This window comes from Sceloporus undulatus, chromosome 6 (genome assembly GCF_019175285.1).
Source record: "Sceloporus undulatus isolate JIND9_A2432 ecotype Alabama chromosome 6, SceUnd_v1.1, whole genome shotgun sequence".
Classification (NCBI taxonomy): domain Eukaryota; kingdom Metazoa; phylum Chordata; class Lepidosauria; order Squamata; family Phrynosomatidae; genus Sceloporus; species Sceloporus undulatus.
The window spans coordinates 152,142,574-152,162,355 of NC_056527.1; the positions used below are offsets into that span (position 1 = coordinate 152,142,574).

Below are 19,782 nucleotides of genomic sequence, written 5' to 3' on the forward strand. Positions count from 1 at the left end.
TCAAGCCTTCTCTGGCGCCACAACAAACTACAGCTCCAAAAGTTCCTTAGCACTGAGGCAAGGTGGGTAAAACTGGTCTGAAACTGGATTATTTCTGCAGTGCGTTTTGGTTCTTCTTCTCAGCCACCCTCCCTATTCCTCCGTCATGTGACGCGGCCGGCGGCCATCTTTTTTTCCCATCCTTGGGCCTCCCTCGTTGCCATGGCGACGCAACCGTCCGCCATCTTGGCCACCCTCCCTGTTCCCCCTTCTCCATCACGTGACGCGGTCGGCGGCCATATTTTTTCCGTCGCTTGGCCTCTCGTTGCCATGGCGACGGGTCATCCGCCATTTTAGCCGCCCTCCTTGCACCTCCTCCTTCTCCCCCGTCACGTGACGCGGGTGGCGGCCATCTTAGGCCCCTGCTTTCTCCTCCTCCTGTTCCTCCATTTTGAAGGGGAGGAGCCGGAGAAGAGCAGCTGGCTTGGCGGCGGCAGCAGAGGAGCCTCAGCAGCAGCAGCAGCAGGAAGGCTGAGAGTCCGAGGGAGCGGGGCTGGGCCGAAGGACGAGGGCCATGGGGCAGTGCGGGATCACCTCCTCCAAGACCGTCCTCGTCTTCCTCAACCTCATCTTCTGGGTGAGAGACAGAGAGAGAGAGAGAGCAGACCCATCTCTCGCTTTCAAGGGCGGGGGCCCTTTTGTTCTTCAGGGATGGAGCCTCCCATTGTTATTATTGTCATCATTACGTTTATATTTATATACTGCTATCCTTCCATTATTATTATTATTATTATTATTATTGTATTTATATCCCACTCCTTCCAAAATGTCAGGGATGGGCCCTTCCATTATTGTTATTATTATTATTGTTATTATTATTACATTTATGTTTATATTAAGTCCAAAATCTCAGGGATTGCTGCTTCCATTATTGTTATTATATTTATATCTATATCCTGCTTTCCTTCCAAAATCTTAAGGAGGGGTCCTTACATTATTATTATTATTATTATTATTATTATTATTATTATTACATTTGTGTTTATATTAAGTCCAAATTCTCAGGGATGGCTGCTTCTGCCATTATTACACTTATATCCCGCTTTACATTTATATTTGTATCCAGCTTTCCCTCCCAAATCTCAGAAATAGCCCCTTCTGTTACTACTACTACTATATTCATATCTTGCTTCCCTTCCAAAATCTCAGGAATGGTTCATTCTGTTGTTATTATTGTTACTACACTTATATCCCACTTTCCCTCCCAAATCGCAGGAATTGTCCCTTCTATTACTAATATTATGATCATCATCATATTGGCATCCCGCTTTCCTTCTAAGATCTCAGGAATGGTTCCATTATTTGTTGTTGTTATGATTGTTACGTTGTGTTTATATCCTGCTTTCCATCCAAAACTGGGGGTCAGAGAGGCTCACAGTTTAAAAGAACCATACCACACACACACAGACAGACAGACAGTATTGTTATGGGCTGATGCAAAGCTTGCCTTCCTCCATGAGTCGGAAATGACTTGAGCCTGGAGAAGAGAAGGTTAAGAGGTGATATGATAGCTCTGTTTAAATATTTGAAGGGATGTCATATTGAGGAGGGAGCAAGCTTGTTTTCTGCTGCTCCAGAGAACAGGACACAATGGAGCAATGGATGGAAGCTATAGGAAAAGAGATTCATTCCTCTTCAACATTAGGAGGAACTTCCTGAGAGTAAGGGCTGTTCGACAGTGGAACAAACTCCTTTCTCGGAGTGTAGTGGAGTCTCCTTCCTTGGAGGTCTTTAAGCAGAGGCTGGATGGCCATCTGTCAGGGATGCTTTGATTTGGATTTCTTGCATGGCAGAATGGGATTGGACTGGATGGCCCTTACGGTCTCTTCCAACTCTACAATTCTATGTTTGTGTCTTCTTACATGGCGGAAGGGAGTTGGACTGGATGGCCCATGAACTCTCTTCCAACTCTATGATGGAAGGCACACAGCAACAAACAACAGAAAGAGAGCTCCCTTTCACACGTTCTCCAACGCATGTCCAACTCCACCCAGTCTCTGAGGAAGAAGTGAACTTTACTCACCCTTTAATGTGCAGCAGTGACCTGGCATTGCTTTGGACCAGGATACCTGAGCATCATGGTTGGCATCTCTGCTGTCCATGTTGGCCTGTATGGAGAAGCGTGTCTGGATGCAACGGTTAAAACTAATATTGAACTAATGAAAAGGTCAACATTGCTAGGTGGTATGGAATTAAAACGCACCGACAGAAATACCCTACTTTGGGGAGGAGGCAGGTTGCAGGGTTGGCAAAGGGGTTGAAGGCATTCATGGCCAGCATCCATAGTCTTGTGTGGGTTTTTGGGGTATGCGACCATGTTCTGGAAGAATTTATTCTTGACGTCTCAGCAGCACCTGCATCCTGAAGATGCCAGCCACAAATGCTGGTGAAACTTCAAGAATATACTCTTCCAGAACATGGACACATAGCCCCCAAAACCCACAAAAAACATTGCCAAGGGATTTTGGAAGGATGGGGGGAGATTAACCAGTATTGGATTTGCTCGGAAAGTTTCCATAGGGATCTTCCTGGTTCATCAGAAGGACAGTGTTAGGACAGCAGTACCTCTAGCATGCACATCTCTCAGCTGCGTCCTTGTCATACTCTCTGGTGAAATAGATGTGACAGGGGGGAAAATAGCAGAGAGTGTGTGTGTGTGTTTTGTGTTGAGGCAAAAGCCAGCCATTGCTGGAGTAGGAAAGAAATTAGGAAACTCTGTTTGAATGGACAGCCAGAAAGACAAATGGATCCTAGAGCAGATCAACCCTGAACTCTCCCTGGAAGCCAAGATGACATAACTGAGGTTGTCATGCTTGGGATGCTTCATGAGAAGGGAGGACTCATTGGAAAGAGACACTCGTGCTGTATATTGTATGTTTAGCTCATCTATTGCTTCTGAATGACTATGATCATACATCCAAGCTAAGAAAGGCAGAGGGAAGCAGAAAGAGAGGAAGGCACACACAAGATGGATGGACTCTATTAAAGAGGTCATAGGCATGGATTTGTAGGACCTAAAGCAGAGCAGTGGAGGACAGAGAGTCTTGGAGACGTCTCAGCCATGGGGTCGCCATGGGTTGAAATCAATTTGAAGGCAGTTAACAACAAAAATTCTAGGTGTGCAAAATCAGATTTACTTCAGCACATGGCTGTCACGAGATGATTTAATTCAAAAGTATGAGCTCATCTGTGTTTTGGGAAACAGAGTGCCACTACCAAAATATCTTTTCTCTCTCCCTTTGTAACCTTAGTACCTCCTGCTGCCCCCAAACATCACCCCAAAAAACCTTGCCTTGAAGAGCAAAGCATCCATTGGGCTGAAAACCAGAAGCCGGAGGAACTTGTCATTATTAAAGTTGCATGCATAATGCAGCGTTTGGCTCATCCTCAGAGCAGATCAAGGCTCTTAGGCTTTAATCTGTCACCCAGATGTGTGTGTGCATACTTGTGGCCGAGGCAGAAAGCAATGGGACTCTTTGCGTTGAAGGAGAGCTTGCTTAGAGGATTGAAATTTTAGGTCGGAAAGGAGGTCACTAAAACAAGGCACAAGGGTGCCCAAAAATAGCTGCATACTAGACTCATAAAATCAATTTTCTTCCGGTTACAGATGTCTGGTTTCTGAGCTGGGCACTGCCACTAAATTGCTGAAGGGCTTTTCTTTTTAGATGTCTGAAACGTTTTTCTTACTATTTTCTCTCTTTAAATGTGTTGCTTTATTAGGAGTGTTTATGAATAATGGATATGTGCAAGAGGGGAGGTTAAGACAGCAGATGCAGTCAGTTTCTGGGAATCTATTTCAGACAGTCAGTTTTAGGGAGCCTGTTTGGAGCATAGTTCATTGCTTTTCTCCAGCTTATTGATCCCCATAGTTTGAAGAAAGGGAGAGAACCCATTGCAGTGCCTAGCAAGCACTGTCTCTTCTTCTGAGAAAGGTGGGGAAGAGGCAAGTTCCAAACTGGAAACATGAGAATGGTTGGCCAAGGGATGTGGGATTGGGGCTAGTACAGCCCAGAGTACTCAGTTTGCTGGTCATGTATGCATCATACATGAATTGTTTATGTCTCATGTATCTGTAGCTGTATTACTGAATTTTAAACATTGCTAAGCAGCTTTGGTTCTGATCTGAATTCCTGCATTTGTCATCATACTGATATTAAAATCGTGTTTGTAGGTTAGTGGAGCAGCATTTCATCCAACATCTTTGGAACGTAGAGAAGTGGGCAGGATGTAAACTATGCACCCGAGATCAGGGAAACGTGACTTAAGCAAAGAGAGCAGTACAGTATTTAAGAACATAATATGTACAGTACCTCCATTCAGAACAGATGGGGTGAAGATCAAGTTACTCTAAGGCCAGGTGCATCATCCCATTGCATTATTGCTGTTTAAAATATTAGCCTTTCAAAGGATTGCCCATTGTGGAGATACTATATTATAAACACAAATAACATTGCTATAAATACTACTTGTAAAAAGATAGGTTGTTGCTCACTGCTAGGCTGTTCAGTGTTGCATACTATGCTTTGGTAGATCTCCTGATCCTTTTTTTTTGTTTCTTGTTTTACTTCCACTTTTCGTATGATACTCTTCTTTTACTCTGATTAGTGCCTGTAGTACTCAAGACAACTTCTGGATGATTACATATTCTGTGGCTGTTGGAGGAAACATTCCAGATAAGATTTGTGCCTTTGCGAAAGCAGAGATGTGTCTGCACACATACAAGAACATCTGGTTCTGTTTTTAGATCGTGAAGGTGATTTTTGGAACAAATTAGATGACGGATCATGTAGGAAAGTCATTTGAAGGTTTCTAAATATAAATAAGCCCAGTATGACAGGGTGACTTGAATGTCTCTCATTCATAGAGTCGCCATAAGTCAAAGTCAGCAACAACAAACTAATAGTTTAAAGGTTTCAGAAGGATGGCAAAACAGGACTTTGAATTTAAAAATGCTTTTACATAACATATCAGAGGAAGAACGCTGACAGGGAGCATACATGAAGAGGCTAGGAAAACAAAAGTTGAGGAGCTGTGGGATTCTGGTTTTTGTTTTGTGCTGTATGGATGTTGTGTGAAAAAAGTCAAGGCCAGTACTATTTCAGAGCCTACACTGTTGAAAAGGTAGTGCTTCTGGAAGGTAGTCTTGTTCTCTGAGAATTTTAGAAGTGCAGTTAACCAAAGGTGCCCATCGCTTGGCCCATATCTTTTGAGAACTAGTTTAACAATCTTGCATGCCATATTAACTGCCTTTTCTGGGGGTCTTTTTTTTTTTTTTAGCAATGGGGCCCTACCAAAATAATTGTAGGTTTGGCCTTTAAATTAAGGTTGTTGCATACTAGATCATGCTTGTATTTAGCTTTAGGCAAAGATTAAAATGCAGAGCCCTGATACCACTCCCCTGCCCTTTGAATCCTAGTTACTACATTTTCTGTGCTTTCACAAGGCTCCAATCTATTTTTCTTTCCCTACAAGAAAGGTAGAGTGTGTAAATGGACTATTTCAGCCATAGGTTGAGGAAAATGATGCAATTCATCTGCTGTCGTGTTAACTGACGAAAGTAGGAAGGAAAACTGGAACTAGGTTCTTTCTACCAAATGTATTGGCAGAATGCTCAGGACAGACGAAATGATGGACTCTTACTAACACACAATAATTAAATATGCTGTCCCTTGTAAAGTTGAAGGAAGACCTGCCATGTAATTAAACAAATTTGGTCTATTCTGCCCAAATTGGCATGCATGGCACATTTATTATAGATTGAGAACATGTGCCCCTCCAGAAACATTTGTGAGCTTAAACTTTTTGAAGCTACATCAACTCAATTTTACTCTCAGTGAAATTCCACACAACATGATCACAAACATAGCATCATCACAAAGTTAGAAATGTGTATACCTGAACCTTAAACAGTGGAACTGAGAATTTGTAGCAAACTATTTCTGAAGTGTTTCTGATTTCTTGGCTGCCTAACTGTTTCACAGCAGCTCCGTCTTTCCTTTCCGTATGCATTGAACCACAGATCATACAAGGCTGCAGTTACAGAGAACAGCTCTAAAACAGTTAACTCATTCATTAATATCTGGGGCATGTGTACATACGTTCTGCCAATTTCTTGTTTCACCGTAGCATATTAAACATAGTGCTGCACAGATGATCAGAACAAGATAAAGTTCATTGGTACCTGAACCTATGAATTATTACTATGATTGATACTTGAGAATGCAGCTAATGTTCTCTTTTCCCCTTCAGAACCAAACAAGTGTAATTTGAACACCGTTTTGAGAGAGAGGGGCCCCTGAGGCAGAATATTGAGTTGTAGTTGCTTGAAACGCATCAATAAATGTATTGATCTATGGAGTTCTCTGGGTGTCCTTTTTCATTGAAGCCTTGAGTTGCATAATTTTGTCTTGGAAGGAGCTTTCTGCAAATTGGTATGGGTTTTGCTCTTGTGCAGTTCAAGGAATCTGTTAATGCTGAAGACTCAGTTCAGGTTACACAGCACCATGATTCAGTGAATACTAGAGAATGGGGACATTGTTAGGGTTCTCTTCCTACATTTTTATTTTTCAATACCTTTTTCTTCCCCCTCTTTCACCATCGTATATTTTTGTTACTCTATCTTGGCCCTTAGAGTTCCTCAGGGTGAAATGCATTTATGAATTGCCCTTATTCTTTCTGATCCTGATCATTCTAGCATGTTTTCAGGTCATGGTGGCTTCATGTAACCTCCAGGTATTGGCAGAGGAAAGTCAGTGGAAGAGGGCTATTGCTTTTATGTCTTGTGTTTGGGTTTCCCAAAAACACCTGGTTTGCCATTCTGAGAAAAACAGGATGCTGAACCAGACAGGCCTTTGGTCTGATCCAGCTGGTTTAATTCCTTGTTCTTTCAAATGCTAATGTTTTCTTACTGGTTTAGCAGAAAAAGAAAACTCATCTTGTTTTCAGACAAAACTAGGAAATGTGGGGAGGATACACTCTTTCTGAACCTTGAAATGTATTGGTCTTATTTCCATTGTACTGTCTACAAGTCTTCTCTTGGGACCTGCAGCATATTATACCTCTCTTACCATCTTTTTTGCCTTCTGCTTTGGACTTCACAATAGTCTTTCCATTTTAAACAGTTTCAAAGGGGAGAGAGAATTTCAGCTGACAAGTCAAAGTAATGATAGTAATGCAGAGGCAGAATTATTTTCTGTTAGTATTCCCAGTTAACAGTTTTCAACATTTTAATTACTATTAAACTGTCAGGTCCTGAAACATATAAAATGTGCCACTTAGATTCTTAAGAGGTACTCTGAAATGCTTGAATGCCTGACCTGTGGCTTCCAAATGGGATTGGCAACTTGGCTTCTAATACCAGCTATACTTTGAACCAAGTGTTGGCTTTTTCCTCTTTAGAAAAACATTATAATCAGAAGCTTCGCTTGTAAACTTGCTTGCCTTCTAGCAATGTTAGGCTTTCCTGCTGAGTGTTTCTTGACGCTGGTGTGGGAGAACAGTAATGCATCATGTCACACTGATAGTCAGCACTGATTTTATTGGCTAAGTGAAGCTCATTCCACAGATGTTGCAGAACCTTATTAACTTGAATTGGAACACTCAGCTTGGCTTGGCTTGGCTTGGCTTTATGGCTGTGAAATTTAAAATAGTTGTGCACAAAGAGAATGAAGTGGCAAGGAGTATAGCCATTTACTTGGCCCTCAGCTCCATAGAGAAAAGATGGGATATACATATTGCAAAGCTGCCTCGATCTCATTGAAGAGGCAGGGTATAAATAAATTTATTATTATTATTATTATTATTAATTAATTAAACTTGGAGCAGGAGTTAGTAGCATTTTCATGTTAATGTGTGCTATGGCTCATAGTTACATGTAATTGATAGCATGTAATGTTTTAAGTGTTTGTGATAGCAGTCCTGGATTTGCGTAACATTGAATGCCATCCTTATCTTTCTCACCCCTCAGTTTCTGAGCCAAAGGGTACAAGTTTTTGTCTGTGCCAATGCACAAGGAGCAGAAGGATCTCTTGACAGTTCTTTTCCTTACAGGCAGCAGCAGGCATCTTGTGCTACGTTGGCGCCTACGTCTTCATCACGTATGATGACTATGATCACTTCTTTGAAGATGTCTATACGCTGATCCCTGCCGTGGTTATCATCGCAGTGGGCACACTTCTCTTCATCATAGGTCTGATTGGCTGCTGTGCCACAATCCGGGAAAGCCGCTGCGGTCTTGCTACGGTGAGTCTCTTGTGAGGGAAGAGTTTTGTCTTTGACTTAACTCATGAGCATTTCCTTAGCATTTTACAGATATCTGTCTCACTGTAAAATAATTGAGATTTGATATTCAGTGTTCAGGATGCATTGCTAAAATGACCTCTTGTTTCTTATTTAAAGCAGCAGGAACAGTATGCTTTATGTGGCCAGTGGCAGAACACTTCTCTTTCTGAGATCTAGAGTTAAAAGAATTTGATAGCAAAGAATGTTGAGGGATGGCTGCCTGAAACTCTAAAAATCCATTGCTAACAAAGTGGTCTGATAAAAGGCATGTATAAACATGCTCCTGCTTTATGGGCGGGAGGGGGGAGACCAAGTATCATGTACTTGTCTCTAAAAAGGGAAAACACTGAAGCCCCCAGATTTCACAAGCTTCTTAGGAGTTTGGTCTTTGAACACCTTCAAGTGTGATGTATAACTTTCAAAATTGGCTTTCCAGATGGAGGACAAACTCCCAATCAGGCTAAAACTCTCATTTATTCTGAGGTTCTGTAAAGATTGGGAAGGGGGTGAAGAGACCAAACCGACAGCACAGTTGGTTTCTGAGAACACTGTAGGCCAACCTCACTATCCCTTTATCATATCACAGCCTCTGATGGTAAATGTGGCCTCCTTACATGTGTCTATTTTTGTAAATTGGCAGCTGTCTAGTTGAGTTGCAGCTTGTAAATACTTTAATCAGCTCCTGGAAGGGTCTACATGTTGGACAGCATGGCAAATAGGAACGCTTGATTCTAATGCTTCACAGTTGTGGCTGAATTATAAACATGGATTGTTACCTGTGATGACTGTCATGAACTTAATTTAAGATCAGACTGCGTTTGTGCGTGTGAACCTCAAAATGTGAATCATTGGTACATAAAGTATTGAAACATGGACAAATGTAGCTTTCTCAACTGTGAGAAGTTACATGAAGTCTATTAGTGTTTATATGTTAAGGATCTAATAATAAAACAGGAATTCCTTGCATACATCCTGCAGAGCAAGACGTGGCAAGTGTTTTATTTGTGATGACAAATCATGTTGCATGTATAATACTTGACTACCTGTTGCAAGAATCATATTTAACAATTTTATCTGAGCCAAAATCCATTGGAATAGATATTAGAATCATCTGTGTCCATTAAACAGAGTTACTAGAATCATGTAAGGTAGTTTGACTATGAAGATCATCTTACATTTACATGAAAGGAGCTTGAAATTCAGTGCTTTCTTACTTTAAAAAACTCAATAAAGATTAATAATAATAATTAAAAAAGAAATTTGGTGCTTACCTGAACCTTGATAAGCTATTCCAATCTCTTTGAATTGGAGTATTTGCGTCCTCAAATTGCTGATAGACTGAAGATGTGAATACAGTGGCCATGTTAAGTATTAACAAAGAATGTTTATGAGGTTATTTTGGAGTAATCAAGCAATAGAAGAGTTACATTTTTACAAAACTGAGAATGTTGCCTACATTAAATTTTTTTCTGTCTTGCAGTTTGTGATCATCCTCCTGTTGGTTTTTATTACTGAAGTTGTGGTGGTAGTCCTGGGATATATCTACAGAGCAAAGGTAAAATGTCCCTTCTAAAGTGCTAAAAATGACTCTGATTTAATTAGATGTGTTTAGGCTTTTGTAGGGTAATGGGTTTTGATAAGCAAAGTTGCAGAAGGGTATCAGATTACGATTATGGATGTCCAAATAAGTGTGACAAGGTTGCCAAGAAGACTAATTAAAATCTTCAGGAAGATAAAGAGCTTGAGAAGAATAATGTGGCAAACCTAAACTTGGATGACAGTGAGTAATACACTGTCAAGCTCTCCTCTGGGTTAGAGGCACAAGACCTCTGAAAAAAATTGAAAAACCACAAATAAGTGAGTGAAGGCAGGAGGGGTGTGCACATGTGCTCCTCTTCCTTCCCCCACCCTTTAGCCAGCTGAGGGAAGCCAGCTAAAGGGTGAGAGCAGAAAGAGGAGCACATGCATTACCTGTTGTTACTTACTTCATTCATCCAGAAGGGAGACAATATGGTAGTGTCTTCTTTTTGCCATACAATTTTGTCTATATCAGTGCTTTTCAGACTGTCTGATGTACACTACCAGCATTTCCCCCCTAATGTGCTGGAAAACAATATTTGTGCTATTGGCTACAACCTTTTTCTTGGAAATTTGCCATGGACTAGCAACCAATGGCTTAAGGACCAGTATTAGTCAAGGGACCACCATTTTGAGTAACAAAAAGGCTTCATTTATATACCACTTCATACTGAACTAACAATGTATAAGTGATTTACAACTGTGTAATATTAATTACAACTAATTAATATTGGTCTATATAACAGAAAGATGCACCTTTAGTATCAACCTACCCAAAAGTGCTGCCACATTAAAACAAAAAATGGCTGGTTGCTATTCTTGAGCACAAATGCTAACCATAAAAAATATTATTTTAAAGAACCTAATTAATGAAGGTCTTGCAGTTAATAATACCACGTTAAATCTGGATAAACTCAGAATTTTAAAAAGCTGGAGGTGGAGGAACACTCAGGAAGGCATCCAGAGGAGAGCGTGATAAAAACCTCTAAAGCTATAAATATTCCATTGAGAAGGAATTAAGAGACCCAGCTGTATGCAGTAGCTATTTCTATCTATCCCAAACAATCAAGCCTTAAAGGGAATAGTGGCTCCGCAGGCGCTAATCCAGATACCTTCTGTCAAGAATTGAAACCATGTTAAATGTTTGTTCTACTAGGTGGAGTTTGAAGTCGATCACAGTATCAAGAAAGTGTACGACACATACAATGGGACTAACCCGGATGCTGCAAGCCGTGCAATTGATTATGTCCAGAGGCAGGTGAGAGCCAGTGTAAACACAGCTGGGTTGTGTGCCAAACTGCTTAGTTAAAGGGGAAGAGGGTAAAACAATTCACCACTACACTTCTTCTTTGCTAAATGGCCCTCTCTCTATACACTATAAAGCAGCACTTTTCTTTCCCTAGCCATTGGGGCTTGGGAGAAAATCAGACCCTTTCTGTTAAGTAGCTATTGACATCTCACTTTTTCTGTGGGGAAAATTTTTAACTGAAGAGAATCATTCCATCTCATGAGCCCTCTCACCTTAGTGAGAACTACCCCTGAAGTAACTTAAATTATACTGTGCATGCATGCCAGTGCCATTCCATCTTCAGAACAGTGCACTGTATTATCTATTCATACATGCTTCATGCTCTGGTGTGCATTCCACTTCTTTCCTGTAGGGAGAATTCTGTTCAGTTGCAGGCATATGGGGGGAGAGTCCTTTGAAAATGGTAGTATTAGTTCTTTCTGGAAAGGGGAAAGGAACGCCCTGTTCCCTGGAAGCTTTAAGGGAGATGCCGTTGCTCAGTGGCAAAGCAAATGCCTTGCGTGTTCAGTAGCTGACTATCTCTCAAGGTCAGAGGTTTTAAAATGGATGTGTTAGACTTCTGATATTGTATGTACTCAGTAGTGTAGTGTTTTAAAATTGGTTTGTCCAGTAGCAGATTAGATGGACCAATCTTCTGTGCCAGTGAAGGGCAACAGAGAGCACCTTCTTGTACGTGACCAAAAACCTTTTTAGGAGTATGTGTGCTTAGAATCCATATTCCTTCACCCTTTGTTTTGCTCAACATGAATGATGTAGAAGTTAAATCACCTCAGTGGTGACAGTAGCATCAGACCTCCCTTGCACCATTACTAGAGAAGTTGATAAAGTAGTTGGTGACCTGGGGCTATAGAGAAAGCACAGGAAGAGAGGTGGGATTCTTGTATAACTATTGCTCAAGCCTTCTGTACAATTTCTGTGAGCAATAGAAGCTTTGAAAAGACATGATTTAGAAAGTGAAGCAGTACAGTTGCCGCTTCCAATGCTTGTTGCTCAAACCAGCATATGTGTGTGGGGTGGGGTATGGTACAGTAAAAGAGATGAGGCTCAGGGGTGAGATGAAGCCAAAGGAAGCTTTTGAGTCCATAAATTAAATTTCATTTGCCCTGTAGTAAAGCAAGAAATGTAATGAATTGAGCAGCAACAAATGGAAGATGTTTTTTTCATTTCCTTACAGCAAGTTCAGCTTAAGAATAACTTTAGTAGTCACACTACAGATATTGCAGTGCCTGAGTGAACTTTCGTACATTGTTAAATATCTCTCCTGTTACTGAGTATATATTGATTTGTTTAATGTATTCGTCACCTTTTCTCTTCTTTTGCAGCTGCACTGCTGTGGAATCCACAACTACAGTGACTGGGAGATGACAAACTGGTTCAAAGAAACCAAAAACCACAGTGTGCCCCTCAGCTGTTGTAAAGCCACCATCAGCAATTGTACGGGAAGCTTGAGTCGTCCCACAGATCTTTATGCTGAGGTTAATATAACAACCTTTTTCTTATTTTGTCAAATTAGCGTTATAAGGTAGGCTAAGAGATGGTAACTAATGCAAAGGGGTGAGGGATTTGATTCCAATATCTTGGCCTGAATCCCATTTGGTGGTCCCAACTAGAGTAACCCCACTGATTCAACTGCTGAATATGCAGTCAATACTTACTTAAATTTCATAGATTTAATGTGTCTGCTCTGTTTGGGACTAACAATAGGTTTCAGGCTTCTGTCTTCTGATCTGCAGTAGTTTACAGATAGTGAATGGCAAATAGCTTCATTAGATCTTAAGTTTTAATTGTAATTTAGGTGCTACTCTGTGAAAAGTTTGGACTTCTGTTTCCTATATGCTTTTTTAGTTTTCACTTTGGTTTTTCTTCATCTTGAAGAATCCATGCATTCTGATGAAATGGACTCTAGTGCGAAGAAGCTTATGCCATAATAAAATTTTTAGGTCTCTAGAATATTCCTTGTCTAAGAAAATGTTAGGAAATTAATAGTCGCCTTAAAGGTACATAGATACACATACAAGGTACTATAAGCCCTAGAAACTTTATAAGGCTTAACATGCATCTCCTTTGTCTGTTTTGGTATTCTGTTGCCCCCAGTGACCAAGCGCTTTGCAGGTATATATATCCTTACACTCTTAAAATTGCCCTGAAACTTTAATCATCCTAAAATGGCACCAGCACCTTCATTTGTCTAAGGATAGAAAGAAGAGTCACAAATGCTGAGCCTTGCTATTATCACTACAGTTGGCTGTGATTCTTCCACCCTCTCCCATAGAAAGAGACACTGTCAGATCAGTTTGACCAAGTGTGGTGAAAAGGTAGCCCTTGAAATGATGTTGGACTCCATTTCCCATGTTTCTTAACTCATGTAGTTTATGGTAAAAAAATGCTGGGCGTTGCAGTCCAACAGCATCAGGAGGGTCACATTTTGCTACCCCTGAGTTAGAGGCAAGCTGTTCTTTTCCTGCTGTATACGTTAATGCCTAGAAGGCATTTTTAAAAATTTTGCCTGACAAGAATATACGAAGGTGCAGAGTAAAAACACACTTAAAATCCTTAACACCTCATATCCATGCAGCAAACATAAGAAATAGTTGCAAAGGAAGGCATCTCAGAAGTGTAATGTTAGTTTTGAAAAAGAGCTGGGTTCGTGGTGTTTTGAGTATTTTCCTTAACAGAACTGCTGGCTTGTTTGCTTTTCAGGGATGTGAGGCTTTGGTTGTAAAGAAGCTGCAAGAAATCATGATGTACGTTATCTGGGCTGCATTGGCATTTGCTGCCATCCAGGTAGGAGTCAAAATACAGCGCTTTTTTTCTGCCCTCAGAGGTTTGAGTTCACAGTCTCTTTCTACTGAAATTGTAGATTTCTTCTATTTTTCTCTGTCCTTTCTTGATCTGGATGACTTGTAAATCAGAGTTTGCACATGTTCCAGTGGTTAAATTGTATCATATCAACATGCATGCCATGGGCATTTATAAACTTGCCCACACTCTGTTGCCTCAGAGGCTGTACAAACAGTTTATCAGGCTAAACACAGAGAAATGTCAGAAACAGAATGTCAACCTGTCCTGAAATATTGACCTGACCAATTTGAAATGCTCTGCAGTCATTCTCCCTTTCTAAAACTGTTTGGTGAACACAGTTCTGGCCCAATGGCATGACCTTCCTTCCTGTGGAAATCTTATGAGCTGTTCTTTTAATTTAGATGTAAAAGATTGCAAGAGGTACAGGACATTGAGAAGTGAAGTGTGATAGTGGTCTGGTTCAGTGAGACTGGGCATGACTTATCTTTATTCCTTTGAAATTGTTGGGGGAGAGGGTTTGGCAACTTAGAGAAGCACCTGATACCCTTACAGCCCTAAAAGTTAATAAACAGGCCATCAGTTGCCAAACTCTAGAACAGAGATGGGCAGCTGTGATCCTCCAGATGATTTTGAACTGGAGCTTTCATACCACTTACAACTAACCGTGTTGGCTAGAGCTGACAGATGTTTTAGGCACTAGTAGCTCAGCCCTGCTGTAGAATATGTGCTTTGTAGAGTTTAGTGTACATATTGCCACTGTAAACAAGGTTTGGAAATCTGAGTTGGCTTTACATTAACCCCTTCTCTGTCAAATTTTTGGTATACCCCAACTTTGTTGTTAAAGATTTGTCACCATTGATAGTGACATTTTTCTAGTATAAATTTGTAATGAGCAAACTGGACTCCCGATGTTTGACTAGGCTTTCTTTTTATCATTAGACAAGGCAATAGATTTTGCGTCTGGTAGCTCAGGCTTTCCCAATAGTAAGTTTTTCTGCAAACATCTGTAAATAGAAAATCAAGATCACCAAAGCAAAGAAAAGGAAATGACCTTCAGCTGGCCAAATAAATATTTTGATGATAGGTTCCTCCTCCACAAATTAAACAAATGAGGTTTGTTTAACCCTTCTTGGTTTGAAGTTACTAAGAAACCTCTCTACCCTTCACAACCTAAGTCAGAGGCCCTGTTTGGTTGTCACTGCAGTAGTGGCAGTCACAGTAGTGTGAACAACAACAGTGTGCTTGCATGTCTGAGTACATCAGTTTCTGCATTGATCACAAGCCCAGGTTTATGAGCTGTGGCAGTGAAGTGCCAAAACCTGATCCGTAGCAGCACAGATCACTGCAGCTTAACTAAAACAGTACTGTGGACTTATTTCTAAGTCCCTCGGTGATAAAGGGGATGGCAAATAATACTTTTCTGAATGAAAAACTCAGAATAAACCTGGGTGGATAAGATCTCCTTGGAGACATCTGACAATATTCTCCTAAAACAGAATGACTTGAAATCCCTTTGTATGACCGATACATACAGGCCTTCAAGTCACGTGTCATCTTGCTGCAGCCCCATGTATTTCATAGAGTTTTCTTAGATGATGAATACTATCAGAGGTGGTTTTGCCAGTTCCTTCCACTGAAATACAGTAGAGCCTACAGCATACCTTCTACACATAATGCTCCTGTTTACTCAGTTTATTTCTTCCCTGCAGTTGCTGGGTATGTTGTGTGCCTGCATTGTGCTCTGCCGGAGGAGTCGGGATCCTGCTTATGAGTTACTCATCACTGGAGGAACCTACGCATAGAAGCTGCAAACTTAAGCTTGAATTCCATTTTCTCTGCGTTGGAAGGTGTCTTGGCTGGGTCAGCTGCAGCAGTCGTTTTGCCAACTTTGGCTTGGCAAAAGCACACCTTTTGTAAACTGGGACAGCTACGCACATACACTGGTGATGGGCAAAGGCTCGGCTTTCAATATCCCCTTATTACTGTGGCACCCCCATCCCGTTCCCCTTCCCCCAGACTATTTTAGCAAGATTTCCACATATCTGTACATGTTAGTAACCAAATAAATGCTATTTTTGAAATCATTTACCAAAAGAGACAATGTAAGCTAGTGGCAGATTTTTGCTAGCCATTTTACTGATTTGATTTTTACATGAGGCATCCTTTACCTCTTTACTGGGTAGACTATTTGGCCAGGATTGCATGAGGGAAATTGGGTACCTTTGCAAACCTTTTTTCATTTTGTTTGTTCTGTTTCTGTTTCCGTTTTTTTGCTCCTTGCCTTTCACCAGTGTTTGTCTTTTATTAAAAGAAAGCATTAAAACCAAGTCCAGAACACTACAAAAATGACTACTAACCAAAATGTTAGAATCACATGACTTTCTTAAATTCAAATGAACAAATCTTCCAAACTTAATGTGTTAAAAGTACAAGCTGGCTTTTCAGAAGTATAATGTATGCACTACTGTTCTACAATGAATATTTTCTTTTTCTCTTTTTTTTTTCTATGAAGAGGCTGTTCATGTGTCGAGTGGATTGTTATCATAGAGTAGCAAAATAGTATGTGAAAATGAAATGTAAATAGAAAACCTGATTAAATAAATCTTCTGTACATCTCCCTCTAAACTAAACCATGTTTGATTTTTTTACATCTACGTGAGACGATGTTAGCCACAAGAGTTGTGGTCAAGTAGGTGTGCACTCAAATCTTGCTGTTGGCTATCAGCATGTTTTTAAATCATGACACAACAATCTGTGCACCAGTAGCAAGCTGTTGGCTATGGGGCCTGTTAATGCCTGCCCTACAAAACATTTTTGGACTCCATGATGGTGCAAGTTTTGAAAGGCCAGCGTCCACTCTGCTGTGGAGTATTTTGCAGAGCTGGTGGATATTTTTTTTGTTAGCTCCTTCCACTTCTGCTCTCTCTGACAGGCGAGACCCTCTTTGAGTGCCCTCTTGAGTGGAGGAGCAGCCTACAGAGGTGTCCAAGGAATACAAAGAAAGAAAGAAGACTGAAAGTAGCAAGTGGATCCTAATTCTTTAGCTGTAATGCATCACTCTCAAGTTCAAGTGTCCAGTCTCTCTCTGGACTGCATGGAGGAACTCTATCCTAGAGGCTTTACAAAGAATATGGGTAAAATAAGTAATGCTCTGGGATATAAGTTAGCTTGGGAAGCCATGGCTCTCCTGTGAAACCGTTGAACTTGGATGGATCCCCTCTTGCTTTCTACCCTTTACCAGCTATGAAAATGGAGTTCCAGGAGAAACTGGCTGAGATGGAGAAGACAGAGTGGGGAGAAGTTGGGTCACTTCATCACAGTTCTCTCCCTTTTCTGATAATTGAAAACTATCTCCTCTACTGTTGAATGGAAAGACTCTTGAGAGGAGGCTGCTGTAAAAAAGATTGGTCAAAGCCTGTATGTCACTGTGCTACAGAACTTGCTATGCCTGGAAGCATAGGGTCCTTCTGCCTTGACCCTCTTCAATCCCAACATCCCACTACCTGATATTTATTGAGCTGCTACTTGGATTTAAATGCCATCCCTTCTTCTGCAGTACAAGCTAGACAATTTTGCTTCAGCCAACATCTTCATTCAAAGTTTCCTCCACTATCAGTTCTCGGTATGTCCTTAACATCTTTGGCAATAAGTGGCCCACTGAGCAGAAGCATTGCTTTTATATATATCCACTTGAAAAATACATAGTTCCCTGCAGAACAGAGGATTGGGAGTTAATACGGTAAGTTCCGCTTCGTTTTTTGATAGTGAAGACTCCAGAAGGTCCCAGGGCATAAAAGTGGACTCTGCTCATGCCACAGTCGACTATCCCTATAACAACCATATCCAGTTCCTACTGTCTACTGACATTTCTAGTTAATGCATTCTAATTCAACAGCTTCTTCCTGAATTTCCTCCTTCTTTCTTTTTCTCTTTTTCCCCCTGACGCATGGCAACTTTCAGCAGACTTTCAAATCACTTACAAAATGCCTAGAAACAGACTGAAAAGCACCTCTGCTGGTTTTTGAGTGTTAACATGTTTAATGCCAGATTTATGTGGCTTTATATTCTCTTGCAGAAAGACAATCTGATTTGATTCACATAAATGGATGGAAGGGTATACATTAGCACGCTGTACAAGGCTGGAAGATATGCAGGTAAATGCGTCCTTGATACGGCTGATGTTGCCAGTTTCTGTGACGGTTTAATTGGATTGGCTTTTTAAAATACTTGTGGCATGAATTGTTTTTCCCTGGGAGAGTGGGTTTATCCCTTCAAATGGTTAGATTAAGGATGCTGTTGCAGTAGCCAGAATGACAGACTCCTTACAGCAGTGAGTCTCAAGGAGAAACCAGCTCCTAATAAGCTTAGACCAAACACGGAGCCTGTCTCAGTCTTTCATTCGGCCAGAGCTCTGCATTTCTTCCCTCTACCAACTCCATTTAACATTAAACGCCATAAAGCTCGACTGGCAATTTAGTTGAAGCAGTTACTATTGTTTTTAACAAGGAGATTTGGGGTGCCTGCCGTTTCCCATTCAAAAGCAATATTTTTTTCTCAGATCTCCAAGCCCATTGCTGGTCCTGCTAACAGGGGGGAAGGGTTAAAGGTCACTACTTTCCCAGAATCTCCTGCACTGTCCTGTGTTAGCTCCTTGCAGCCAAATCTTTCCCTTGCCTGAACGCAGCTGGTTGATGTCTGTGACCCTGGGAAGGATCACCCGAAGCACAAACCTTTTGTCTTGCAGTCTACTCTCCCTTCCCACCATCCATCAAATCAAATTACAAGGGCGCCGAATTAACCAGCTTTCTTTTGCTCCATCTTTCCCCTCCTAAAGGGACCCTCACCAGAGGTTCTTTTGTTTTGACTGAAGCAGGGATTAAGCGACACCAATGGCATTGTGGTTTTTTTATTTAAAAAATCGAAGCTCATTGGCTAGTGATCCCCAAATTCATGCAAAGGAAGAAAGGCATTATCGGTCCCTTTTCTGCTGATTGAAGGAGTTTGGAAGTGCATACCCAAGCTGCAAATGCAGACACTAGCAAACTTGGGGGGAAAAAGAAGTACGTAGGAACAAGACTGGCTCTTGACAAAGTTTTATAAAGCCTTTTGCAATGGCTTTTAAGAAAACTCAGAGGTATCCAGAAATTGACTTAATTAGAATTGGGTCTTCTAAACCTGGCAAAATTTCCTCCCGCACCTCCTAGAGTAGTTGGCATATTTGGGGGCAAATATTTGAAAAGGTTTTTTGAACCTTGGGGGCCCATACGTGAACCAAAGGCTGAACTTTCCACACCCCTGCTTTAAAGTATCTTACATGTATTCTAATGGCACCCAGGTTATTCTTATTATTAATGCTGCTTTCTCTAGCGTCATTGGTCAATGGACACAAAACTGTCAGATGTTAGTCTGTGGCCACGATCCTTTATGGCACTAGTGGCGCATAAACCTCCACCAGTTTGTAAATGTGGAGATCTATCCAGGATGATAGACGTCTGCTGTTACAAGGAGGAAGATGTAGGTTTCTCAGTGCTGCACCTTGACAGTCATCTATGCCAAGAAGGAGAGCAGAGCTTGTCTGGCTGTAGTTGCTCTTTTGGGATGAAATCATTAGAAAAGGGGGCACTGGATGCTATGTGCCCTCAAGTCATACGGCAGCCTTAAACTATCACAATATTTTCTTGGGAAGATTTGTTCAGAGAGGGGTTGCCTTGCTTTCCTCTGAAACCCAAGATCACCCAGTGGATTTCCATGGCTGAGTGGATATTCAAACCTTG

At 41.1% G+C, this 19,782-nt stretch overlaps 1 protein-coding gene across 1 annotated transcript; it reads left to right on the plus strand.

The window, feature by feature from the left end:
* The first annotated feature begins 426 nt into the window (after positions 1 to 426).
* On the plus strand, positions 427 to 16,633 carry TSPAN3 (tetraspanin 3). The gene is made up of 7 exons (XM_042475100.1): positions 427 to 616; positions 8,089 to 8,280; positions 9,800 to 9,874; positions 11,054 to 11,155; positions 12,529 to 12,681; positions 13,907 to 13,990; positions 15,718 to 16,633. The coding sequence occupies exons 1-7, from the start codon at positions 554 to 556 to the stop codon at positions 15,808 to 15,810; spliced, it is 762 nt and encodes a 253-aa protein (XP_042331034.1). The 5' UTR covers positions 427 to 553; the 3' UTR covers positions 15,811 to 16,633.
* The last annotated feature ends 3,149 nt before the right edge of the window (positions 16,634 to 19,782 follow it).

Coding starts and splice junctions, on each gene's coding strand:
- TSPAN3 (XM_042475100.1), top strand. CDS start 554: ATGGGGCAGTGCGGGATCACCTCCTCCAAGACCGTCCTCGTCTTCCTC. Junction 8,281..9,799: donor GCCGCTGCGGTCTTGCTACG/GTGAGTCTCTTG, acceptor TCTGTCTTGCAG/TTTGTGATCATCCTCCTGTT. Junction 9,875..11,053: donor GATATATCTACAGAGCAAAG/GTAAAATGTCCC, acceptor TTGTTCTACTAG/GTGGAGTTTGAAGTCGATCA.